General features: G+C 46.2%; 1 protein-coding gene across 2 annotated transcripts in view; it reads left to right on the top strand.

The window, feature by feature from the left end:
- The window catches only part of FAM114A2 (family with sequence similarity 114 member A2), a 165530-nt gene extending 139256 nt beyond the window's left edge, over nt 1–26274 (top strand). For both annotated transcript variants that reach the window (XM_063928353.1, XM_063928354.1), the window contains exons 12-15: nt 2406–2542; nt 14802–14874; nt 21153–21206; nt 21672–26274. In XM_063928353.1, coding sequence (XP_063784423.1) covers nt 2406–2542; nt 14802–14874; nt 21153–21206; nt 21672–21758 — 351 coding nt within the window. In that variant the 3' untranslated portion in view covers nt 21759–26274. The remainder of the gene's footprint in view (nt 1–2405; nt 2543–14801; nt 14875–21152; nt 21207–21671) is intronic.
- The last annotated feature ends 932 nt before the right edge of the window (nt 26275–27206 follow it).

The raw sequence follows: 27206 nt of genomic DNA, 5'->3' as shown, positions 1-27206 counted from the left end.
GACAAAAGCACCGTCCAGGGAAAGTTGCTGGACAGCATTGGTCTCTCAACCAAACTTCTCTAGGATCACGGGTGGATTCTGAACCTTCAGAAACCTCACCTAGAGCCAACAAGGAGGCTCCCATTCCTGGGAATGATACCGGACAGTCGCAGAAGTGTTCCTTCCGTTGGAAAAGGCATTGGTGATCCAGTCGATGGTTGAAAACTTCCTGAAGCCAACCCAGGTGTCTGTGCATCTGTGCATTCGCCTTCTGGGGAACATGGTGGCCTCTTACGAGGCTCTTCAATACGGAAGTTTTCACGTAAGACCCTTCCAGCTAGATCTGTTGGATAAATGGTCCAGATCGCATCTTCATATGCACCAGAGGATCCGTCTGTCGCCAAAAGCCAGGATCTCCCTTCTGTGGTGGCTACAGACTTCTCACCTCGTCAAAGGTCGGAGGTTCGGCATTCAGAATGGTCTGTTAACCACAGAAGCAAGCCTCAGAGGTTGAGGAGCAGTCACTTAGGGGGTGCAGATTCAAGGAAGATGGTCAAGTCAGAAAGTCGTCCTTCCAATCAACATTCTGAAACTCAGGGCCATATACAACACCCTTCTGCAGGCCTCCCATCTTCTTCAAGATCGGGCCATTCAGGTCTAGTCGGACAATGTGACGGCAGTGATGTACATAACCCAATGGGGCGGAACGAAGAGCAGAGCAGCAATGTCAGAGGTGTCAAGAATTTGCCACTGGGCAGAAAGAGACGCTGTGGCGTTGTCAGCGGCCTTCATTCCGGGAGTAGACAACTGGGATGCAGACTTCCTCAGCAGGCAGGACCTGCACCCGGGGGAGTGGGGCCTTCACCCGGAGGGGGTAACGTCTAAGCATTACCATCGTATTTGGAAGAAATACAGCTCTTGGTGTGAGAGCAGAAATTATTTGGCGGTGGATTTTCATCTGGGACGTTTCCTGCTTTTTCTGCAGGCAGGTGTGAATGTGGGCCTGCATCTGGGCTCCTTTAAAAGTCCAGATTTCGGCCTTGTCCATTTTCTTTCAGAAACAATTGGCTTCTCTCCCTGAGGTCCAGACGTTCTTGAAAGGTGTTCTGCACATCCAACCTCCCTTTGTGCCTCCCACGGCACCTTGGGATCTCATCGTGGTGCTGCATTTCCTCCAATTGGACTGGTTTGAACCATTACAGGAGGTTGACGTAAAATATCTTACGTGGAAGACCGTCACACTGTTGGTCCTGGCTTCAGCAAGACGTGTCAGAATTGGGCGCTTTGTCTCGTAAAAGTCCCTATTTAAGTTTTCATGAGGGCAGAGCTGAACTCTGAACTTGTCAGTAATTTCTTCCTAAAGTGGTGTCTGCGTTTCACATCAACCAACCTAATGTGGTTCCGGTTGTCACTGACACTTCTGCTACTTCAAAGTCTTTGGATGTTGTGAGGGCTTTGAAGGTGTGTGTGAAGAGAACAGCTCGTCACAGAAAAACGGACTCGCTGTTTGTTCCTTATGATCCCAATAAGATTGGGTGTTCTGCTTCAAAGCAGTCTATTACACGCTGGATCAGGCTTACTATCCAGCATGCTTATTCCACGGCAGGTTTGCCATGTCCAAAATCTGTACAGGCCAACTCTACTAGATCGGTGGATTCTTCCTGGGCGGCTGCCCAGGGGGTCTCGGCTTTACAGCTCTGCCAAGCAGCTACTTGGTCAGGTTCTAACACATTGCTAAGTTCAACAAGTTTGATACTTTAGCGTTTGAGAACCTTCAGTTTGGTCAATCAGTTCTGCAGGAACCTCCGCACTCTCCCTCCCGGTTTGGGAGCTTTGGTACATCGCCATGGTACTAAATGGACCCCAGTATCCTCTAGGATATAAGAGAAAATAGGATTTTAATTATCTACTGGTAAATCCTTTTCTCGTAGTCCGTAGAGGATACTGGGCGCCCGCCCAATGCTTCGTTATTCCTGCAGTGTTACTTGGTTAAGTAATGTTGGTTCAGCCGTTGCTGTTCCTGTTTCAAGTGTGGTTAGTTTGGTTTTCCTCTTGTTGTGTGTGCTGGTTCGGAATCTCACCACTATCCTTATCTAGCCTTCTCTCAAAGTATGTCCGTCTCCTCAGGCACATTTTTCTAGACTGAGTCTGGTGGGAGGGGCATAGAGGGACAAGCCAGCCCACATTATCAAATTCTTAAAGTGCCTATGGCTCCTAGTGGACCCGTCTATACCCCATGGTACTAAACGGACCCCAGTATCCTCTACGGACTACGAGAACAGGATTTACCGGTAGGTAATTAAAATTCTATTATTTGTGCCTGAGCCATATCTTGGAATATTGGTGGTCATGGTTATAATTATTGAGCATCTCTTGACCTTTACTTTTCTTTCTAAGCTGTTTATCCCCTTCTTCCCTGGTCTTAGGATATCCACGAGTTTGCAATCCGCAGCCTGGCAGAGTTGACAGCCTGCTCTATGGAGGTGTTCCACAAAACGGCCACATTAATTCTGCACGGAGACACACAGGTGCCAGCAGTGTCACGGGGCAAGACCCTGTCACAGTAAGTGTTCAGTGCAGTGATGTTTCTTGCTATAATTTCCTTCCACACACTGATCTAAAAACATCCTCCTCCTCCCAGTGAGCTAAACCATTCCGATTCTGTTTAATTGGGTCACTTCATGTCTGTGACCAACTTATATCCTTTAGCTAGAAGAAAAGTCTTATTGGGGATCATTCCGAGTTGATCGCTAGCTGAAAATGTTCGCTGCGCAGCGATGATGCAAAAAAAGGCACTTCTGCGCATGCGTATGTGGCGCAATGCGTACGCGTGACGTACTTTCACAACAGCCGATGTAGTTTTACACCAGGTCTAGCGCTGCATTTCAGTCGCACTGGCTGCCGCAGAGTGATTGACTTGAAGTGGGCGTTTCTGAGTGTCAACTGACCGTTTTCAGGGAGTGTTCGGAAAAACGCAGGCGTGCCAGGAAAAACGCAGGCGTGGCTGGGCGAACGCAGGGCGTATTCGTGACGTCAAAACAGGACCTGAACAGTCTGAAGTGATCGCAAGCGCTGAGTAGGTCTGAAGCTACTCTGAAACTGCACTAAATTATTTTGTAGCCGCTGTGCGATCCTTTCGTTCTGCTAAGCTAAAATACACTCCCAGTGGGAGGCGGCATAGCGTTTGCACGGCTGCTAAAAACAGCTAGCGAACGATCAACTCGGAATGACCCCCTTTGTGCGTAGGGACCAGGGAGAACAAATAAAATTGTAGTACTGGCAGACCTAAAGCTAGAGATTGACAGTTCCACATCAGGGCTTATACATATACAACAATAAATAAATAACTTGTGTCAGTGGAACCCGTCTTGGTGTGTTTTCTTTTTCGTCCACTAGGGGGCACCGGACCAAAGGTTTAACGCTGGGTAAAGGCTGACTGGTAGCAGACAGGCACCAAAATGGTTACTTTTAACTTTTAAGTACCCAGCAGGCCTTGCCTCCCTATACCCCGCCGGTTTTTCTTTTGGTGCCGCAGGAGCAGCACCGTTGTTTAGAGATGGCTGTTAAAACAACCTTGGTTACTTTTTTTTTTTTCTTCTTCTTTCTTCAGCGCAGCACTCAGAGTGGAATGCTGGCGCACTTAGAGCCCAGCATGCCTGCTCCAGCACCCAACGTCGGTAATGGGGCTGGGGTCTTCCACCGGGGGAGGCTAACATGCTCAGTAGCCTCCCCACCAGCCGCAACGGGTTCCGGAGGGTGAGTAGACCGGCTCCCTGCGTGCCATGCGACGATTCCCTTCCGCTGAAGGGAGCCAGTGAGGTGGCAGATGAGTGGGGGGCCAGTGCGCTGCGCCTGTTTTCCACTACACCACCAGGGCATCAGCCAGCAGGGTAGGTAGGCATAGCCCTGGGGTATAACATCTGAAGGGTTAGGGCGACAGCCTGCAGCCCCTCCCCCGACCCAGGACAGACCAGTAGCTTGCTCAAGGTCTGCCCCTGGGCTATATCTCCTCCCTCCTCTCCAACACTCGCAGCCATTTTAGAGCACATGCTGACTGGGAGTTGATGAGAGAGGAGGGTCTGGCCACTGTCTCCCCTGTACCCCACTTCTGCAGCCGGGTTCAGTAATTTTCTTCTGCCTGCTGATATCACAGGGCAGTTGAGTAGCTTGGCTCCTCTTGTTCTAGCATTTTAGTGCTGAGTAACTGTGTGTGTGAGTGTTTTAACACTGTGTGGAGCTTAATCGCACGATTCTTGCACAAGGACTTGATTCAGCATAGGTTCCTCAGGGACAGGCTGCTACTAATTATGGGGTACTTTTAGAATATACAGTGCTGTTTTCCAGTATATTGTGCAATGTCATCCAGGGGAAAAAAGGTGGTCACACCTGCGCCTCCCACTTGTGCTACGTGTTATGCTATTTTGTCTCCTCAGGATACCCAGGATACTGGCATATGCAGAGCCTGCGTGGTAGTACCACCGCAACAGGATCCCCCACCGCCACTGGTTCCTCAGGATCCAGCGTGGGCAACCACACTGACGCGGGTTATGAGGCAACTAGTGGACCGCTTGGATACGCAGCAGGTGGCTCCGCAAATGGCACCGCCGTCAACTTCGGCACAAGGTCAGTCATATATATCCGTCTCCACAGGTGTATCCCCCATGGGTTAACACTCTAGCACAATCAGTCCAGGGATTATCTTAGGTTTCTGCTTCCATGCAACAATTTTTGGATAGAGGGAAGCGTCCCAGGCTGACGCGCACTTCTAGCGGAACTGCTACCCCACGCACAATAGGGGGTTCGGACTCAGACACCCCAGATTCTGACCAAGAAAGCGGGTCAGGGGAGTCTGATCCGGACGCAACTTCAGGTGGTTCTCTTTCTATAGCTGAAGTAGAGGCCCTAGTCAAACAAGTGAGGTTAGTACTGGATATTGGGGGTCATTCCGAGTTGATCGTAGCTGTTCTAAATTTAGCACAGCTACAATCAGGCACTCAGACATGCGGGGGGACGCCCAGCACAGGGCTAGTCCACCCCGCATGTCAGTGCCACGTCGCTTCCCCCCGCAGAAATGCAAAAGCATCGCACAGCGGCAATGCTTTTGCATTTGAGGAGTAACTCTTGGCCAGCGCAGCTCCTGCGGCTGGCCGGAAGAATCTCTTCGCTGCCCGGGTCACAGCGGCTGTGTGTGACGTCACGCAGCCACCGCGGCCCGCCCTCCCAATGGTCCGGCCACGCCTGCGTTGGCCGGACTGCGCCCCCTAAACGGCGGCTTAACGCCGCTGTCCAGCCCCCATCCCGCCCTGCGACTGTCTCTGCCTGTCAATCAGGCAGAGGCGATCGGTAGGGAACAACGGCCTTCGGCCTTCCAGCATGCGCCGGCACATGCGCAGGTCCGACCCGATCGCTGCGATAAACTGCAGCGAGCGGTTGGGTCAGAATGACCCCCATTGAGCAAATAGATTCTGTTCCAGCCTCTAAGACTCCAGTTTTTAAGAAACCTAAAAAGAATTCAGCACAGTTTCCTTCCTCTGCACAGTTGGAAGATTTACTAGAGGCAGCATGGGCTAAACCGGATAAACGGTATCAGCTCTCTAAGTGGTATCAATCATTCTATCCGTTCCCAGCTAAGGAGAGGTCCAAGTGGGAAACTCCCCCACCAGTGGACGCGCATAGAGCGTTCCTCGATTCTCCCGAGTCCGGATACTTCATCTCTTAAAGATTCCACGGATCGCAAATTGGATACCTTTCTTAAGACAGCATTTTCTCATGCGGGAGCTATAACCAGACCGGCATTAGCTTCGGCATGGGTAACCAAAGCAGTTTCCTGTTGGGCTGACCAACTTCAACAGGGCCTATCCTCCTCAGTTAGTAGGAAACAACTACTGACACTGGTAGCTCATATTCAAACAGCAACCGCATATCTGTCGGAAGCAGCCTTTGACACGGCCGTGCTTACATCTAAAGTCTCTGCATCTACAGTGGCAGCAAGGCGATCCTTATGGTTGTGTTCTTAGAGAGCGGACGCTTTCTCAAAAAAAAACCTCTGGAAGCTCTGCCATATGCAGCAGATACCCTATTCGGGAAAGAGTTGAACGATCTTGTCACTCAACTCACTAAGACTAAGACTGCTCACTCACTCACTAAGACGGCTTTTCTACCCTCCGCATTAGCCCCCAAACATAAATCTGCCTTTCGTCCCTTTCGTATCCAGGGATGAGCTAAGGGCCAAGCCTCCTCCCGTTACCAGGCCCAAGCAAAGACGACCAAGCCTCGCAAAAAACAACCTTGGGCTACAAGACGCCCAGCCGCCAAACAAGCCGACAAACCTGCAGCGTGAAGAGGTGGGCCCTCCTCTGGGGGATCCCAGAGTGGGGGGCCGACTTCTGTCTGTTCCATTCTCGTCCTCTACAATTGGAAGTTCTTTGCAAATAGAACGGTTCCCATCTCCACATCAGTTCACAGACCATAACACTCTCCGGAGGTTTGACTGTCCTTAAAATGGTGGCTCATTCGGGACAACCTAGACAAAGGTCGCCCCTTTTGGATTCAGCACTGGACAGTGGTCACCACAGATGCCAGTCTTTAAGGCTGGGGAGCGGTATCGGAATCCCACATGTTCCAGGGTCGCTGGACTCAAGAAAGTTCACTCCCCATCATTGTACTGGAATTGAGGGCAATCCTCAACACGCTGCGATCAGCACAATCTCTGCTCAGGGGTCACCCAGTCAAAGTCCAGTCGGACATTTGCAACAGTGGTAGCTTGCCTAAAACAACAAGGGGGCACTCGCAGTCGAGGAGCCATGCGAGAGGTGTCCAAAATATTCCATTGGGCAGAACAAAACCTTCCAGCACTGTCAGCTATCTTCATCCCAGGAGTGCTCAACTGGGAAGTCGACAGGACGTGCACTCAGAGGAGTGGTTGCTCCACCCAGAAGTGTTCGAACAATTGGTGACCAAGTGGGGGATGCCGGACGTAGACCTCATGTCATCTCAACACAACAACCAAATAAGCAAGTTCGGCTCTCGGACAAGAGACCCAAAGGCATGTCTTGTAGATGCCCTCATGGCTCATTGGTTGTTTCACCTGATATGTCTTTCCACCGATCTCCATGATTCTCAGGCTACTCAGGAAATTCAAACAGGAATGAGGCGATTTGATGCTGGTGGTTCCAGGCTAGCCACGTCGCCCATGGTACGTGGACCTGCTAAGTCTGTCCATAGACAAGCCGTGGCGCCTCCCTCTACACCCGGACGTTCTGTCTCCGGGACCTTGTGTACACCCATATCCTCAGTGCCTCGCTTTGACGGCCTGGCTATTGAGACATCCATCATGAAGTCTAAAGGATTTTCCCAGCGGTTATCCAGACTATGCTTAATGCCAGGAAACCTTCGTCGGCTAGGATTTACCACTGGGTTTGGAAAACGTACTTCATCTGGTGTACCAGTCGTAGTTTTAATCCACGCTCTTTCCGGCTGTCTCGCTTGTTATCATTTCTTCAGTCTGGCCTGGACTTAGGCCTCAGGTTATCGTCACTCAAAGTTCAGGTTTCGGCACTATCAGTGATGTTCCAATGACAAGTGGCTCTGAGGCCGGATGTTAAGACATTCCTCCAGGGTGTGCTACATGTTCAACCACTGTTTGTGGCTCCGGTGGCCCCTTGGGATCTGTCACTGGTTCTTACGGCTCTACAGAAGCCTCCCTTTAAACCTTCAGAAACGATGGACCTAAGTGGATCACTTGGAAGACCTTGTTTTTATTGGCTGTATCTTCAGCCCGCAGGGTGTCAGATCTCAGTGCTTTATCCTGGCGGTCACCTTTTCTGGTGTTTCAGCATTTTCAGCGGCTTCTCCAGAGTAGGCCTCTTTGGATGTTTTCCGAGCACCACACGTCTACGTGGACAAGACCAAGGATCTCAGTCGTTCGGACTCCCTTTTCATCTTGTTCGATGCTCGCAGAAAAGGTTGTCCTGCATCCAAACAGACCTTAGCCAGATGGCTGCGGTTAGCAACAAAGTTCGTATTCAGCGCCCTGCTTGTCTGGATACCTGTTCTGGCAGCAACGTTGTAATTGAGGTAAAACCCAAACCTCTAAAGGTATACAAAATGGAAGTATACAACTGCGCCTGAGTCAATAAATGAATGTGTGCACATACAATTGTCATGAAATGATAACCTACACGGTGTATTCTTTTGGAAATTGTAACGTATTTTTAATCAAAAAAGCTGTATGTTAAATACACCTCATGCATGCAGATAAGAATAAAATTAAATAATAATAAAACGAAAGGTGTGAAGGGAAAGGGGGAGGGGGGGGGGGGGTTGATGGGGGAAAGAAAAACAGTTTCTGCAGTGTTCAGGGGGAGAAAAACAATAACAGAAAAGTTATTGTGTAGTATGTTTGACAGTGATAAACACTGCAGTGATTGTTCCGTAATACACTCAGACCGGTGGCGTCCCACCTCTGTAGTGATAATGTCCTTCTAGATGTATATATATATATAATCAGAGCCGATGAGGTAGTATAGATAAATAGTGTCCTGTGGAGGTTCCAGACTACGGTGTGGGGTACCCCTGGTGAGTTGCGGGCAATGTGGGATATGACTGGGGCTGGTACTGTGGTAATCAGGACTCCGGACGCACCGTCTCCCCTTTCACCCTGATCAGCCGCGGTGTCGCTCTGACAAGCGCACGGTGGTTCTCAGGGCAGCAGGGAAGCGGTCACCGTCTTGGAGAGCGAGAGGGGAAAATGCTTCTAGCCCTGTTGGGCTGTCCGCTTTGCCCTCTCCTCTCCTACGGGTTCCCTTACCTTTTTCCCTCAGCTCCGTCTGTCCTCTTCTTGCCCGCAGTCGTCGTCGCTTCTCCTTGGTGGCCTCTCTTCCTTCCTTCCGGGTCGGTCCGGTCACGTGACCTCGGCAGTTGTTCACTCGGTTTGTCGTCCCTTCTATCATCCTCTGTTCCTCTCCTTCTCCACGGCTCTGTATATGATGGATAATTGGTATGGAATGTAATGGTGGTAAATGAAAAAACTGCTCCTACGCGTGTCGACCCTTCTGGGTCTTCCTCAGGGAGTCCTTGAATGCCATCTTGAGTATGGGCTATTTATGCCCATACTTGCTCGTGTCACAGAAAAAAGGGGGCTGCGGTTGGCTAGTCACCATGTCTATTCCATGGCCAACCTTCCTACCCCTTCGGGGTTCAAGGCTCATTCCACACGGGCTGTGGGAGCATCCTGGGCAGCTTTGCATGGGGCCTCAGTTGAACAGCTATGTAAGGCTGCTACATGGTCCTCATAATCTAATATATGTTTATGCCTATAATTACGTCCTAATGCGGTGTGTTGATACTGTTCTCATTGCTCATAAGAAATGGAAATTGTGTTTTCATTATATGGATCACTGCCCATAAAACTGGTTTATAAGGCGACTATAATGACCAGATACAGTTGCATTTAAAATTGATCTTGAATGCAGCAACACTGTATGATACAACCTATCTAGATTACACATTTCAGACTATAAGCTCATTTCTCTCGTTCAAACCTGAACTTATTCTGCGGACTCTCATCTACGATTCAGAGGAGCAATCCTCCTAGGTCTAACGTAGATAGCAGATCCACAGTCTTTATCTCCTAAAACATCCTTAATAGGTGCACTCTCATTGGGGAGTCTGCAATTCTGTCCACTTTCTACTACCATACCTCACCGCATGAGCCCAATCTCGTCCGATCTTGGAAGCAAAATGGTGATGGGCTGGGTCAGTATCTGAAGGGGGGACCATCAGAGAATACCCAGTGTAGTAACTTTGGACTCATCCCGACCTAACACCAACAGCAGGATCACCACTTTCTCTTCCTTCCAATTCTTTCGGCGATTCCGCTTGAAATACTAGAGGATAGTCTTCAGAGGTATATTCCCGTCACAGAGCGGTAGAGGCAACACGCAGTTAAACCTTTTTGAGCTCTGACATGAGGACGATGTACTCTTGATACATGACGCCAATGTATGACCCAATCAGGTCATATTAAGACAAGCATTGCTTGTGCTGGTAGGGCAGAAGATTGATGTAGGACTACAGTGTCTACATCCCTCTGCCAGTCTATCATTGATATAGACCAACCAGAACATACCCTCATTTTTTAAGAATTTGTATGTTTGTTTTTTGTATGTCGACTTTATGGTGGATTAGTGGATATTCAATCTATTTTAACTACTCAATATAAAAAGTTATGTTTTAATACTTACCATATCTAAATAAACACATATAAGAGTGCACCCACACAAGAGTGTTCTGTAAATATTTGGCCCCAGTTTCTTGTCTGACTCTGGGTGCACCACCAGGTGTTCTATCAGAGATTTGCTTTCTTATATACACAACTCTGGTTCGAATTACCAATTTAATCTTCTTTGGACTGGTGCGGAATCGCAAACTTTCTCTTGTTACATGGTCCTCTGTCCAGACTTTCATAAAATGTTATGCATTCGACACCTTTGCATCTGAGGGTCCAGAATGCAGTCCAGGAGCGTTCCCGCCCAGGTGGGGACAGCTTTAGGACGTCCCAGCGTTAAGCCTTTGGTCTGGTGTCCCCTAGTGGACAAAAAAGAAAATAGGATTTATATCTTACCTTATTAAATCCTTTTCTTTGAGTCCATAGGGGGCACCGGACGCCCTCCCTGTCGCACCTGTCCTGCAGGATTGTGTTCTTGTGTAGGTTGTGTGCTATCATCCTTCTTTGCAGTGTTCTTCTGTGTAAGGTGTTCTTCCTTCCTCTTTCTGCCGCTCCTGCTTTTGGCTTGCTATAATAAACTGGCGGGCCTGTCGGTGGGGGCAGGGTATAGGGAGGCATGGCCTGCTGGGTACTTAAAAGTAACCCTTTTGGTGCCTGTCTGCTCCCAGCCAGCCTTTACCCAGCGTTAAGCCTTTGGTCCGGTTCCCCCTATGGACTCAAAGAAAAGGATTTAATAAGGTAAGACATAAATCCTATTTTACTGCCTATTATTCCTACAGTATTACATCTGAATATATGTAGATAGACTAAACATACTAAAACATCCAAAGTACACTCAGAGATATCTCAATAGCATTGAAGGATTTGAATTGAAATAAACATGAAGGACATTAAACCATGATATGTTTCTCTGTGAATTGCCTTTTTAATGTGTTGGGGTTGTTTACCCTTTAAGATCGAGAATGTTAGTTGTGGTTTTTTCCTGTCCTATAGGATTGTTAGTGGAGGAGCTTGTGGAGTCTTAGCGGATGCAGTTTTAGTACCTTTGATCAGGTTCACTATTCCATCCTCCCTAGTTCTCTGTTCTGTGTGTGAATTAACTGCATTGGTTCAGCTCTCTCAAATGAGCACAACAAGAATGTGGAATACTACCAGATTTTTTTTAAAGAAGTCACACATAATACAAAAAAGTGTTGTTTGTGGGTTTTTTTTTATTTTTTTTAAATATTTGGTTTAAACCGATTTCAGGAACTAGGTGAAGTTCTTCCTGACCTATATTTATTTCTTTTTTGAAACACTGTAGGTACATCCAAAATACTGTATCTGCAACATTATGATGTTTAATTGAAAAATATTTTCTAGAACTTGTTTTTCCCTCCCCCATCAAGAATTTTTTAACAAACACATTAGCAAACCAGTGAAGCCCATGTTATGCAGTCGTTTTGGAAAAAAGTATTACTGGTGGAATCAGTGTCTCTGACATCAGTTTTGCAACATGATCCCAAAAGGTTACATATGCATGATTGCAACTAACTGACTTAATTATCTGTCCTATATACATATATCTATCTATAGTATTTATCTAATCCCATTTCAGTAACATGGATAATTATGTAAGCGTTTCATGATGGGGAAAAAAGATTTGTTTTATTGAAATGTGTAAAATAAATCATATCAAAGCCTAATAGCTTTGTATTATTAATGTTAGAAAGCATTAAACATGGTTGGTTGATGTTTCTAATACATAGCAGTGTTTCACAGTATTAATTTATTTCCAACCCTATCCTGAATAAGGAGTAGTTCAATACCCAAACCTGGAGGCCAGTGGGGGTGTCAGGTGTCCAGTAACTATACACATTGGGGTATATTTACTAAAAATCGTATTTTCTCGAATGAGGTTAAAGTTCAATCACGAATGACATCGAAAGTGTAAAACTGCAACTTTTTGAATTTATTACGACTAATTTACTAAGCTGTCGTATTCTGCATTTTCGTATTTACCGATGTCGATGTCATTCGTATTTTTTGGCAGTGTTTTACGGGAGTGAATTGTAAAACACTGCCGACTTTAACACAATGAATCTCGGCCGGATCTGTGAGATCCGTGCTGGGCTTCATTGTGCACCTTTCATAAAAATTAAACATTGTTAAAAATCTTTAAAAAAAATGCGTGGGGTCCCCCCTCCTAAGCAAAACCAGCCTCGGGCTCTTTGAGCCGGTCCTGGTTGAAAAAATATGGGTGAAAAAGTGACCGGGGTTCCCCCATATTTAATCAACCAGCACCGGGCTCTGCGCCTGGTCCTGGTTCCAAAAATAAAGGGGACAAAAAGCGTAGGGGTCCCCCGTATTTCTGAAACCAGCACCGGGCTCCACTAGCCAGATACATAATGCCACAGCCGGGGGACACTTTTATATTGGTCCCTGCGGCCCTGGCATTACATACCCAACTAGTCACCCCTGGCCGGGGTAACCTGGAGGAGTGGGGACCCCTTCAATCAAGGGGTCCCCCCCTTCCAGCCACCCAAGGGCCAAGGGTGAAGCCCGAGGCTGTCCCCCCCATCCAAGGGCTGCGGATGGGGGTCTGATAGCCTTTTTGTTAAAATTTGAATATTGTTTTTTGTAGCAGTACTACAAGTCCCAGCAAGCCTCCCCCGCAAGCTGGTACTTGGAGAACCACAAGTACTAGCATGCGGTGGAAAACCGGGCCCGCTGGTACCTGTAGTACTTACCTATGCGCTCCATTGTAACCAATGGTGGGAACTTTGTGGTCAGCGGTGAGGTTACTTTCGGTCAACCGCTGACCACAAAGTTCCCACCATTGGTTACAATGGAGCGCATAGGCGCTACATTGTATCACTGCCGTGTGCTGCCTGTCATACACTACAGGAGCACACAGCCAATCAGGAGGGTGCCACAACGTGGCGCTCCCTGATTGGCTGAAGGAACCCTCTTAGACAGAGGTCAGGGGGGGTTCCTGGCAGTCGGGGAAAGGGGTCCCATGTGAAAACATGGGGCCCCTTTCAGTGCGTGGTCGTGTATCCGTTTTTTTATTTTGCAAAGTACGTGGATTACAAATCGAACAGAGGAGGACCCATCTACACTGGATTATGTGAGTATAATTTTTCCAACAGGTACCCCATGGATTCTACATGGAGAAGAGGACCGACCCTCGTGTGAACATAGGTAAGTATGTGTGTATGGAGGTGTGGATGTATGTATTAAAGTTTTACTTTCAAGGTGTGTGTCTTCTGTTTTTATTGGGGTATTTTTTTAGTAGTAGTACTACAGGTACCAGCGGTCCCGGTTTTCCACCGCATGCTGGTACTTGTGGTTCTCCAAGTACCAGCTTGCGGGGAGGCTTGCTGGGACTTGTAGTACTGCTACTAAAAACAATATTCAAATTTTAACAAAAAGGCTATCAGCCCCCCATCCGCAGCCCTTGGATGGGGGGGACAGCCTCGGGCTTCACCCCTGGCCCTTGGGTGGCTGGAGGGGGGGGACCCCTTGATTGAAGGGGTCCCCACTCCTCCAGGGTACCCCGGCCAGGGGTGACTAGTTGGGTATGTAATGCCAGGGCCACAGGGACCAATATAAAAGTGTCCCCCGGCTGTGGCATTATGTATCTGGCTAGTGGAGCCCGGTGCTGGTTTCAGAAATACGGGGGACCCCTACGCTTTTTGTCCCCCGTATTTTTGGAACCAGGACCAGGCGCAGAACCCGGTGCTGTTTGATTAAATATGGGGGAACCCCGGTCACTTTGTTTCCCATATTTTTACAACCAGGACCGGCTCAAAGAGCCCGAGGCTGGTTTTGCTTAGGAGGGGGGACCCCACGCATTTATTTTTTATTTTTTTAACACTTTCCCACTGCTTCCCACTGAAAAACATGCACGGATCTCATGGATCCGTGCATGCCTATCCGAACACGGTAAAAAAAAAGCAGGTCTGTTTTATTTTAGCACTTTTTCACGATTTGTATTTTTACACGGCAGTGTTTGGCTATTGTCGGCAGTGTTTGTGATTTGCACTTTTTAGTAAATGACCGATTTCTACCAAATTCCAGGCGTATTTGACCGATGGTGTAGTCATTCGTATTTTTTTCCTAGGACTTCCAAAAAAATATGAATGCCCTCATCACTGCCGTGATTTGAGTTTAGTAAATTCCCGAGATGACACTTTGAAGAAAAAACACCATCTCGGTCAAAATCAGGAGCTTAGTAAATATACCCCATTGTCAGATACTCAGTCCCTCAGCATCTTTGTAATGGATGTGGGTTGGACAGCAACATCCACTTGTGTCCAGGCTACTTCTGCAATTTCCACTACATCCATATGCCCCAAATGTTGCTACATTCCGTTGTTGAGAGTTATGTTTGGACAGCTGTTGCTGTGTCCATTTGTGTTGAGAACGCTGATACCTCCTCTTGGTGCTCTTGACATCTGAGTACTAAGGTGTCAGACATTCACAATTTTCCCTCCAGAGAAGGTGGTCATTACACAGGCATCCACGTCAATATGGCATTCTTCTTATAAAAACACGTAATGAAGATGTGGGTATTATTCTACTGTATTATAAGAATGTATTTTCTCTCTAGAATGACGATTGCACTGTGCAAAGAGCTGTCACACCTATCGAAGAAGATGACTACTCTCCTGACATCCGCAGGGGTAAGTACCGGGAAGAGCGGCAATGACTAGCAATTGCTTATAGGACAAAATTACATTTTATTTCTTTGTTAATTATACCTAGCTAGTCGTGGGGATATTATATAATAGATGCAGGTATTGTGCTCTCTCTGTACACAAATATTGCCTGCACCCAGTCATGAATTTCCTTGTTTAGATGATGCAGGACGCACACAGGACGGCTGACTGGTTATTTCTCTTATGGGTCAGTAGTTAGTGAACAGCAGCCTGTAAGAAGAAACATCCACAAGTGATGTACTCAGTGCTTTACCTGTTCTACCCATCACAGAGAGCGTGTTGCCTGCCTAGGTACAAATATCTGCGAGGCTCCCGCTGGTAGTATCTACGTGTAGTATTGAATTCACAGCACTTACAATATTAATTTCTCTATCGTCCTAGTGGATGCTGGGGTTCCTGAAAGGACCATGGGGAATAGCGGCTCCGCAGGAGACAGGGCACAAAAAGTAAAGCTTTTCCAGATCAGGTGGTGTGCACTGGCTCCTCCCCCTATGACCCTCCTCCAGACTCCAGTTAGATTTTTGTGCCCGGCCGAGAAGGGTGCAATCTAGGTGGCTCTCCTAAAGAGCTGCTTAGAAAAAGTTTAGCTAGGTTTTTTATTTTACAGTGATTCCTGCTGGCAACAGGATCACTGCAGCGAGGGACTGAGGGGAGAAGGAGTCAACTCACCTGCGTGCAGGATGGATTGGCTTCTTGGCTACTGGACATCAAGCTCCAGAGGGACGATCACAGGTACAGCCTGGATGGTCACCGGAGCCGCGCCGCCGGCCCCCTTGCAGATGCTGAAGTCAGAAGAGGTCCAGAATCGGCGGCTGAAGACTCCTGCAGTCTTCTAAAGGTAGCGCACAGCACTGCAGCTGTGCGCCATTTTCCTCTCAGCACACTTCACACGCGGTCACTGAGGGTGCAGGGCGCTGGGGGGGGGCGCCCTGGGAGGCAAATGTAACCTATATAAAGGCTAAAAATACCTCACATATAGCCCCTAGAGGCTATATGGAGATATTTAACCCCTGCCTGATTTCTCTAAATAGCGGGAGACGAGCCCGCCAGAAAAGGGGCGGGGCCTATCTCCTCAGCACACGGCGCCATTTCCTCTCACAGCTCCGCTGGTCAGGACGGCTCCCAAGTCTCTCCCCTGCACTGCACTACAGAAACAGGGTAAAACAGAGAGGGGGGGGCAAATTTATGGCGATATTTTGATATAACAAAGCAGCTATAAGGGAGCACTTATTATAAGGCTATCCCTGATATATATATAGCGCTTTTGGTGTGTGCTGGCAAACTCTCCCTCTGTCTCCCCAAAGGGCTAGTGGGTCCTGTCTTCGTTAGGAGCATTCCCTGTGTGTCTGCTGTGTGTCGGTACGTGTGTGTCGACATGTATGAGGACGATATTGGTGTGGAGGCGGAGCAATTGCCAAATATGAGGATGTCACCCCCTAGGGAGTCGACACCAGAATGGATGCCTTTATTTATGGAACTACGGGATAGTGTCAACACGCTAAAGCAGTCGTTTGACGACATGAGGCGGCCGGACAATCAATTAGTGCCTGTCCAGGCGACTCAAACACCGTCAGGGGCTGTGAAACGCCCTTTGCCTCAGTCGGTCGACACAGACCCAGACGCAGGCACTGACTCCAGTGGTGACGGTGACGAATCAACCGTATTTTCCAGTAGGGCCACACGTTATATGATTTTGGCAATGAAGGAGGCGTTACATTTAGCTGATACTACAGGTACCACTAAACAGGGTATTATGTGGGGTGTGAAAAAACTACCTATAGTTTTTCCTGAATCAGAAGAATTAAATGACGTGTGTAATGAAGCGTGGGTTGCCCCTGATAAAAAGCTGATAATTTCAAAGAAATTATTGGCATTATACCCTTTCCCGCCAGAGGTTAGGGAGCGCTGGGAAACACCTCCTAGGGTGGACAAGGCGCTAACACGCTTATCTAAACAAGTGGCGTTACCCTCTCCTGAGACGGCCGCACTTAAAGATCCATCAGATAGGAGGATGGAAAATATCCAAAAAAGTATATACACACATGCAGGTGTTATACTACGACCAGCTGTAGCGACTGCCTGGATGGGCAGTGCTGGGGTAGTTTGGTCAGAGTCCCTGATTGAAAATATTGATACCCTGGACAGGGACAATATTTTACTGTCGTTAGAACAAATAAAGGATGCATTTCTTTATATGCGTGATGCACAGAGGGATATCTGCACACTGGCATCACGGGTAAGTGCTATGTCCATTTCGGCCAGAAGAGCTTTATGGACGCGACAGTGGACAGGCGATGCGGATTCAAAACGGCATATGGAAGTTTTGCCGTATAAAGGGGAGGAGTTATTTGGAGTCGGTCTATCAGATTTGGTGGCCACGGCTACAGCCGGGAAATCCACCTTTCTACCTCAAGTCACTCCCCAACAGAAAAAGGCACCGACTTTTCAACCGCAGCCCTTTCGTTCCTTTAAAAATAAGAGAGCAAAGGGCTATTCATATCTGCCACGAGGCAGAGGTCGAGGGAAGAGACAGCAACACGCAGCTCCTTCCCAGGAACAGAAGCCCTCCCCGGCTTCTACAAAAGCCTCAGCATGACGCTGGGGCTTCTCAAGCGGACTCGGGGACGGTGGGCGGTCGTCTCAAAAATTACAGCGCGCAGTGGGCTCACTCGCAGGTAGATCCCTGGATCCTGCAGATAATATCTCAAGGGTACAGGTTGGAATTAGAGACAGATCCACCTCGCCGTTTCCTGAAGTCTGCTTTACCAACGTCCCCCTCCGAAAGGGAGACGGCTTTGGAAGCCATTCACAAGCTGTACTCTCAGCAGGTGATAGTCAAGGTACCTCTTCTACAACAAGGGAAGGGGTATTATTCCACTCTTTTTGTGGTACCGAAGCCGGATGGCTCGGTAAGGCCTATTCTAAATCTGAAGTACTTGAACCTGTACATAAAGAAGTTCAAGTTCAAGATGGAGTCACTCAGAGCAGTGATAGCGAACCTGGAAGAGGGGGACTTTATGGTATCCTTGGACATCAAGGATGCGTATCTCCACGTTCCAATTTACCCCTCACACCAGGGGTACCTCAGGTTCGTTGTACAAAACTGTCACTATCAGTTTCAGACGCTGCCGTTCGGATTGTCCACGGCACCTCGGATCTTTACAAAGGTAATGGCCGAGATGATGATTCTTCTTCGAAGAAAAGGCATATTAATTATCCCATACTTGGACGATCTCCTAATAAGGGCAAGGTCCAGAGAACAGCTAGAGATGGGATTAGCACTGTCTCAAGAAGTGCTAAAACAGCACGGGTGGATTCTGAATATTCCAAAATCCCAGTTAATGCCGACAACTCGTCTGCTGTTCCTAGGGATGATTCTGGACACGGTTCAGAAAAAGGTTTTTCTCCCGGAGGAAAAAGCCAAGGAGTTATCCGAGCTTGTCAGGAACCTCCTAAAACCAGGAAAGGTGTCTGTACATCAATGCACAAGAGTCCTGGGAAAAATGGTGGCTTCTTACGAAGCAATTCCATTCGGCAGATTCCACGCAAGAATTTTCCAAAGGGATCTGTTGGACAAATGGTCAGGGTCGCATCTTCAGATGCACCTACGGATAACCCTGTCTCCAAGGACAAGGGTGTCTCTTCTGTGGTGGTTGCAGAGTCCTCATCTATTGGAGGGCCGCAGATTCGGCATACAGGATTGGATCCTGGTGACCACGGACGCCAGCCTGAGAGGCTGGGGAGCAGTCACACAAGGAAGAAACTTCCAGGGAGTATGGACGAGTCTGGAAACGTCTCTTCACATAAACATTCTGGAACTAAGAGCAATATACAATGCTCTAAGCCAGGCAGAACCTCTGCTTCAGGGAAAACCGGTGTTGATCCAGTCGGACAACATCACGGCAGTCGCCCATGTGAACAGACAGGGCGGCACAAGAAGCAGGAGTGCAATGGCAGAAGCTGCAAGGATTCTTCGCTGGGCAGAGAATCATGTGATAGCACTGTCAGCAGTGTTCATCCCGGGAGTGGACAACTGGGAAGCAGACTTCCTCAGCAGACACGATCTTCACCCGGGAGAGTGGGGACTTCATCCAGAAGTCTTCCACATGCTGGTAACCCGTTGGGAAAGACCAATGGTGGACATGATGGCGTCTCGCCTCAACAAAAAACTGGACAGGTATTGCGCCAGGTCAAGAGATCCGCAGGCAATAGCTGTGGACGCGCTGGTAACGCCTTGGGTGTACCAGTCGGTGTATGTGTTTCCTCCTCTGCCTCTCATACCAAAAGTATTGAGAATTATACGGCAAAGAGGCGTAAGAACGATACTAGTGGTTCCGGATTGGCCAAGAAGGACTTGGTACCCGGAACTTCAAGAGATGATCACGGAAGATCCGTGGCCTCTACCTCTAAGGAGGGACTTGCTTCAGCAGGGTCCCTGTCTGTTTCAAGACTTACCGCGGCTGCGTTTGACGGCATGGCGGTTGAACGCCGGATCCTAAAGGAAAAAGGCATGCCGGAAGAAGTCATTCCTACTTTGATTAAAGCAAGGAAGGAAGTAACCGTGCAACATTATCACCGAATTTGGCGAAAATATGTTGCGTGGTGCGAAGATCGGAGTGCTCCGACGGAGGAATTTCAACTGGGTCGATTCCTACATTTCCTGCAATCAGGATTGTCTATGGGTCTCAAATTGGGATCTATTAAGGTTCAAATTTCGGCCCTGTCGATTTTCTTTCAAAAAGAATTGGCTTCAGTCCCTGAAGTCCAGACCTTTGTTAAGGGAGTGCTGCATATACAGCCTCCTGTGGTGCCTCCAGTGGCACCGTGGGATCTCAATGTGGTTTTGGACTTTCTAAAATCTCATTGGTTTGAACCACTAAATAAGGTGGATTTGAAATATCTCACTTGGAAAGTGACCATGCTTCTAGCCCTGGCTTCTGCCAGGAGAGTATCAGAATTGGCAGCTTTATCTTACAAAAGCCCATATCTGATTTTCCATTCGGACAGGGCAGAACTGCGGACTCGTCCGCATTTTCTCCCTAAGGTGGTGTCAGCATTTCATCTGAACCAGCCTATTGTAGTGCCTGCGGCTACAAGTGACTTGGAGGACTCCAAGTTACTGGACGTTGTCAGAGCATTAAAAATATATATTGCAAGGACAGCTGGAGTCAGAAAATCTGACTCGTTGTTTATATTGTATGCACCCAACAAGATGGGTGCTCCTGCGTCTAAGCAGACGATTGCTCGTTGGATCCGTAGCACAATCCAACTTGCACATTCTGTGGCAGGCCTGCCACAGCCTAAATCTGTTAAGGCCCACTCCACAAGGAAGGTGGGCTCATCTTGGGCGGCTGCCCGAGGGGTCTCGGCATTACAACTTTGCCGAGCAGCTACGTGGTCAGGGGAGAACACGTTTGTAAAATTTTACAAATTTGATACTCTGGCTAAGGAGGACCTGGAGTTCTCTCATTCGGTGCTGCAGAGTCATCCGCACTCTCCCGCCCGTTTGGGAGCTTTGGTATAATCCCCATGGTCCTTTCAGGAACCCCAGCATCCACTAGGACGATAGAGAAAATAAGATTTTACTTACCGATAAATCTATTTCTCGGAGTCCGTAGTGGATGCTGGGCGCCCATCCCAAGTGCGGATTATCTGCATAAATTGTACATAGTTATTGTTAACTAATTCGGGTTATTGTTGAAGGAAGCCATCTTTCAGAGGCTCCGCTGTTATCATACTGTTAACTGGGTTTAGATCACAGGTTGTACGGTGTGATTGGTGTGGCTGGTATGAGTCTTACCCGGGATTCAAAATCCTCCCTTATTGTGTACGCTCGTCCGGGCACAGTACCTAACTGGAGTCTGGAGGAGGGTCATAGGGGGAGGAGCCAGTGCACACCACCTGATCTGGAAAAGCTTTACTTTTTGTGCCCTGTCTCCTGCGGAGCCGCTATTCCCCATGGTCCTTTCAGGAACCCCAGCATCCACTACGGACTCCGAGTAATAGATTTATCGGTAAGTAAAATCTTATTTATTATACTGAAAGTGTTTTCTAAAAATAGTAAAAACAGCAACACAATCTACATGTGTGACCCCTCTGCGCAGCATGCAGATTGTCATTTGTAATTTCTACATGGGGTTATGTGTGACTGTGTAGAACAGTGATCGGAAAGGGTGAAGTCATTTGTGCCAGCTGCATATTGATAGGGTATAGTAGCTCTCTAATATGCACATTCTTTACAGGCATCAGAGAAGTCGGACATCCTGAACCCTTTAATTACTGGAGTATTCCTAGAGGTAAGTCTCTCTGGGTGACTAATATCATGTATTTATTATTCCAGACATCAGGAGCATTTAGTTATGTAGGATTTCATAGCCATAAACATAAAGGGGTTTGCTTTCCAAACCAGCTAAAAGGCCTCTGTAACAATATGTTTAATGTAAGTGATCATGTATGTTAACAAATAGATATGTAAGATCATGTGACCGGTGACACAACTGGAGACAGCTATTATGAAAGTTGAACCAATATCCATGAAACTGAGTTAAAGAATCAAAAGATGCTAAGCAATGTGAACGGTTGCTAGGGAATTGAGAGGGCGCATTTTCATACCGTCAGTATCGGTTTATCCGGTAGCAATGGCTTCTTCCAGTGCGTGTAAGCAGGGAGAGTTAAGAATGGAGGATGGCTTATCCTTGTAGATTGTATGAGGTGCGCTGTTCTCTGATCCATTCCTTCCTTCTGTGTTTTCTCTATACCAGGCATCGAACAGCGCTTCCTATATCCAAGATGCGTTCCAGCTCCTGCTTCCAGTACTTGAAATCTCCCACATTCAGAGCAGGACGTAATCTTTTAGTATTTGACCAATTATATTCTTTTCAGTTGTGTTATCCTTAAACCCAGGGTGTCCCTGACGTTCCAAATAATATAAAACTTTGATTTGTGACATGTGCTTAATCTGATGTAGCTTCTAATACTAAAGTGCAATAACCAAACCCCAGAGTAATGGCGGCAGGTACAACACATTTATATTTTGACATTTTTCACTAAAAACCAACTACTATACGTAGAAAATGACTAGGCATCCTGTGACGTGATGTGTGTAAATCCCAACACCGGCGCAGCATCACCAACGTCTGACATTATGAAGGTGAGTATCTGGGTACGGCTTAGGGCCCATGGAGGAAGTGGGGGTAGGTTAGTCCTAGATCCCCTCTCCCCCAAGGGTTAGGGTAGGGGATACGGGAGGTAGAAATACTTACCCCCTGCGATGTCCAGATCTTCAATGTTGGGATGCCGTGGCTGGTCATGTGACCGCCAGCATCCCGACCGCTGGGATATAGTATATATTGCCCTGTGACTCTTAAATGTTGTATAACTATAAGTTTCCATATACTGTACTGCCAGGACTGGAGTGGCATGCTGGGACTTGTAGTTTCATAGCAGTTTGAATGCCACATAATGCCTGCCTCTGATGTACAGCATTTTGGTGAAAAAGACTTACTTGGAAGCTGCTGACTGGTATTTGCCTACAGGGAACCTGAGAGGTGTTTTCTGTTTGAGTTTCTTTCTTACTCCCATAACTGTCTGTGAAAAAAAGATTGTGCATTGTCTTATAATATCATATACAGTTCTGTGGTTTGTAGCTGGACTGGGTATTGAGCTGCACAGAAGAAGCAGTCTCTATTAAGGTGACAGAGTTGCACCCAGTTAAAACCCCCAAATCCCAGTATTATTTAGAATTTGGTTCTGCAAAGAGCAGACCTCTATATGGAATAATGTTCCCTCTAATGTAACCTGTAACACCATTGGAAGTGACTGAGGAGTTCCGTGACTGCATTAAGGGCCACAGGCAGAGTGCAAGCTACAGAGATCCAGAGTGACTTCTGATCTACGTACATTTCCAGTAGCGGGAATGTTATTCCTTATAGTGATCACTGAAATGATGATGTTGATTAACAGGTCATCCAGCCACTATATAAAGCAGTCTAAATATGTCTACACACTACAGCTTTCTGGTTATGATTAGGGTAATGGTATGAGCAATATCAAAAGTAAGGTTATTTCAGTGGCCACAACACAGTTGAAGCCATAATTCAGGATGGTAGAACGCCATACGTCTGTGTGTATATGTACATATTAATGATTTATGCAGCCGTCTTGCTAGTTCAGGTAACATGAATGATTTTGTCCATCAGACAATTTCTATATAGACCTAAATGGATGTCTGCATTAAATATTACACTTCCAGCCTAAACAAATGTATGGAGGTGATGGTTGTAGAGCCAAGCTATTCCCATGCCCAGTCTTTGCTAATACGGTGTGTTTCACATAAGGAGGGGTTACATGCTTACGGATGATTATAAACACAGGATGGGGTTTCAGAACATATATACCAGTGCGTTTCTAGCAATAACTAGATGCAAACATCATATTATCCCATATTATCCCTCTACCAAAATATGTGGGGAACATCCATGTCTTATGCACGAATTGTTTTTTGTCTTGTTGTTTAAATGTAGATGGTTCCTGTTAATAAACACGTTACCCATCTTAGAAGGTGGAAAGTGTGTACAATTATATGCAAAAAGACAGATGTTAAAATGATAAACTAGAACCATAACCTGTTCCAGATCCTGCTGGAGAACTAGTGCTCCAATAACTGCAAGACCAGACACTGTTATAAATGGCAGCCAATTATACTGTAACAGACAGGTTTCTAGTAGAGATTAGACAATGAAAGCAAATGCAATTGGATGCTACAGGTTAGTTTAGTTATACTTACACCACTGCATTATCTTATGGGTAATTGTGCTCCTATACAACATTGCTGCCATATACTGTACTGGGGACATGTACTAAGCAGTGATAAAAGTGGAGAAGTGAGCCAGTGGAGAAGTTGTTCATGGCAACTAATCAGTTGCTCTGTATATTTTTATAGAATGCAAATTATAAATGTTACGTCAATGCTGATTGGCTGCCATGGCTCATCTCCACTTTTATCACGGCATAGTACATCTCCCCTAAAGGTTGTTAGTTTCACATCAGGTATTATTGTAATATCTTTGATTAAACTAATTTTCTGTTAATCAAAACTGCCAATATTCTCTTAACACCAAATGTATATATGGGTGAGATCATAAAAAGTAGCTTTGAGAAATCAAAGAATATTTAATACTCTCCCTAAAGATCGCGCCAGAGCTCTGTTTAATTTTACAGTCTTGGGGTTATATGCTTAACTTGTCTTCTAATTTGCATATACAGGTTGAGTATCCCTTATCCAAAATGCTTGGGACCAGAGGTATTTTGGATATCGGATTTTTCCGTATTTTGGAATAATTGCATACTATAATGAGATATCATGGTGATGGGACCTAAATCTAATCACAGAATGCATTCATGTTACATATACACCTTATACACACAGCTTGAAGGTAATTTTAGCCAATATTTTTTATAACTTTGTGCGTTAAAGTGTGTGTACATTCACACAATTAATTTGTGTTTCATATACACCTTATACACACAGCCTGAAGGTCATTTAATACAATATTTTTAATAACTTTGTGTATTAAACAAAGTTTGTGTACATTGAGCCATCAAAAAACAAAGGTTTCACTATCTCACTCTCACTCAAAAAAGTCCGTATTTCGGAATATTCCGTATTTCGGAATATTTGGATATGGGATACTCAACCTGTATTATCATAAATGTTTACATAGCAACTACAAATGGAGGAGGGGGGTCTGAAACAAAAAAGGTAAATAAAGTAAACATTTTTAAAAGCTATTCCAATAAACAAGTGTAAATAATTTGTATTTTAATCCTTCCTGAAATGTGCCCCCTTTATCTTGAAGCCCTGCCAGAGAAGCGATTGTAGCAGATGGTCTTCACTTCTTGAGCGTTTTGCTGTATAAAGACTAGATGAGGGGCTGGCAGAACTCTCTATGTTGATGTAATATGTGCTATATTATCCATCTGCTATTATTCTATACAATGCGGACCTCCTCGCGGCCCCCCTCTGGTCTTCCTACTCCTCGACTTGTGTGGCTGTGAGCATTGGATAGGGCAGGCTACAAGTGGGGAAACTGTATTTATCTGGGCTTGCACAGGAGTGGGAACGATAGACTTACAAAAATCAATGTAAACGTATGTCTCCTGGCCTGTCATCTGCACACAGTGGCTACAGATACTTCTATTCTTACTGTTTACTGGTCAAAAAGTTTCAAAAACCATTGGGTGGTGATTATTCCTAATCTGGGAAATACCTTAGTGAGGTGGGCCTGAAGACTTTAGCAGTGGAAGGGATTACAGGACAATATGGCAGTGGAGAAACAAGTTATCATTAGCTGTAGCAGCACTACATTCTGTAAAGTGTCCTATTTATATGCTTCTGAAATAAACCTGTCATGTTTGGTCCTTTTGTGGTATGACCCTGCAACATCTCCGTTCATTAGGAGGCAGTCATCTCTCAGTAAAACAGAGGGAAGGCAGCCAATGTGTGGGATGAAGCAATATTCAAAGTTTGGTTATTCACCAGGAGCTAGTGATGTCACTGGTTACTAGCAAGCTGATTGGTTCAGCTCAAGCAATATCTGCTTCCTGCTGTGAGATGATTGGTTCAGGATAAGCAATATCTACTTCCTGTGAGTTGATAGGTTCAGGCTAAGCAATGTCTGCTTCCCACTGTGAGTAGGCCACAGTTTAGTTATTTGAAATCCTCAGACAGACTGGCATTGCATTTACATGTTTGTTAGGAGCATTTTAACTATTGTTATTGAGGTCACATAGGCTTCCCCAATGCGTTTACTTGTGATAAGCCCAAGTAAATGGAATAATTCAGGATAATGCAATACACCTGAACAGTAGGTATAACATCACGGGGTATAAGGCCATTAAAAACAATAGGGTTTATACCTGCTTGCATGGCTTAATTCCTTCAAATATGTGTAGTTAACCCCAGTGTTTATAGAATGAGGCCTTAATCTGTATAAGAACAAAGAAAACTAGTACTACTTAGTTGCAATAAATGGGAGCGCATGGATAGAGGAGATTGTTACTTGGCAGATAACACCCACAACAAAGTATGACAGATTAAACGTGTGGGCAGGACTGCTGGCGCCATGCTACAGCATCTTCTAGCCAGTCATTCACGCCACGGGAGACTGCTGTAAATGTCCATGTAATTTGTCATTGTCTAATGTTCTCAGTACAGGGGTCTCATTATACTGCTGTCACACGTCAGTTCTACTTTCATATTTTTTAGAAACTTACCAATAGCTCAGGAGTAAAATCTGTATTTTTCTGTATGTAAATCGGTTACTTGTATGGATAATTAACCTTAAATAAACTTGTTTATTGCTTCGCCTTGGTGTTTATTTCCGTAAACTAGAAGGTAAACTGCTACTATGATTATGTAGATAGATTCGCTACACTGTAGATGACACTACACTGGACATCTAGTAGTGCACTGGTCCACCGGGATAAGACCGACTTGGCTTTTGAAATCATATACAGAGATCCCGCTGCCGTATTACCATCAGTAAGCACCTTCCTGTATTGCTGCTGGCCATTTACCCGCTCGTCAGCCTGGCTGCTGAATACCATCACACTACAGTATACTGACAGCAGGATTCTTGCGGGCTGCACTCACGAACCCTCGAAGTACATCACCCGGGGCGGTGACGGCCTCAACACCGGGAGAGGGAAGACAGCTCTATCACCTCAGCGGGAGCGATTGGTGAGCCCCTCGACTCCTATCCATTTACGGACACACGGCACATCACGCCCGGGGCGGTGATAGCCTCACCACCAGGAAAGGAGGGACGACTTCATTCACAATTGTGAAAGTTACAGGCGGTAATTATTAAACCTCCAGTTCACTCTGAACTAATTATTGTGGCCGGGACGCCGGCATCTAAAGCCAATAGCTATACCTGTGTGGATCGTGCAAAGGATTGCAACTATTGATACACATTGTCTCTAAAAAGGACACTCTAGTATCTATTTAACTACAATATAGCATATTCATTAGAGTTGTTATAACAGTCATCTATACACTTTGGAATGCTTTATATATATTAACCATCTGATGCTTTCATAGAAATTTTATATATGTTTTATTCTTACATTCCATATGCTGGATTTATTTGGTATAAAATAAAAGGTATTTTATTGTTTATAAACAGTCTCCCGACCTCATTTCTGACAACTTCACAGCCATAATTTTAAACCTAAATTTTTTTTGTTGTTTTGATAAAATTTATCTTTACATATATTCTTATTTACTTTATAGC

This window comes from Pseudophryne corroboree, chromosome 6 (genome assembly GCF_028390025.1).
Source record: "Pseudophryne corroboree isolate aPseCor3 chromosome 6, aPseCor3.hap2, whole genome shotgun sequence".
Taxonomy (NCBI): domain Eukaryota; kingdom Metazoa; phylum Chordata; class Amphibia; order Anura; family Myobatrachidae; genus Pseudophryne; species Pseudophryne corroboree.
This window is presented reverse-complemented; position numbering and strand designations above follow the sequence as displayed.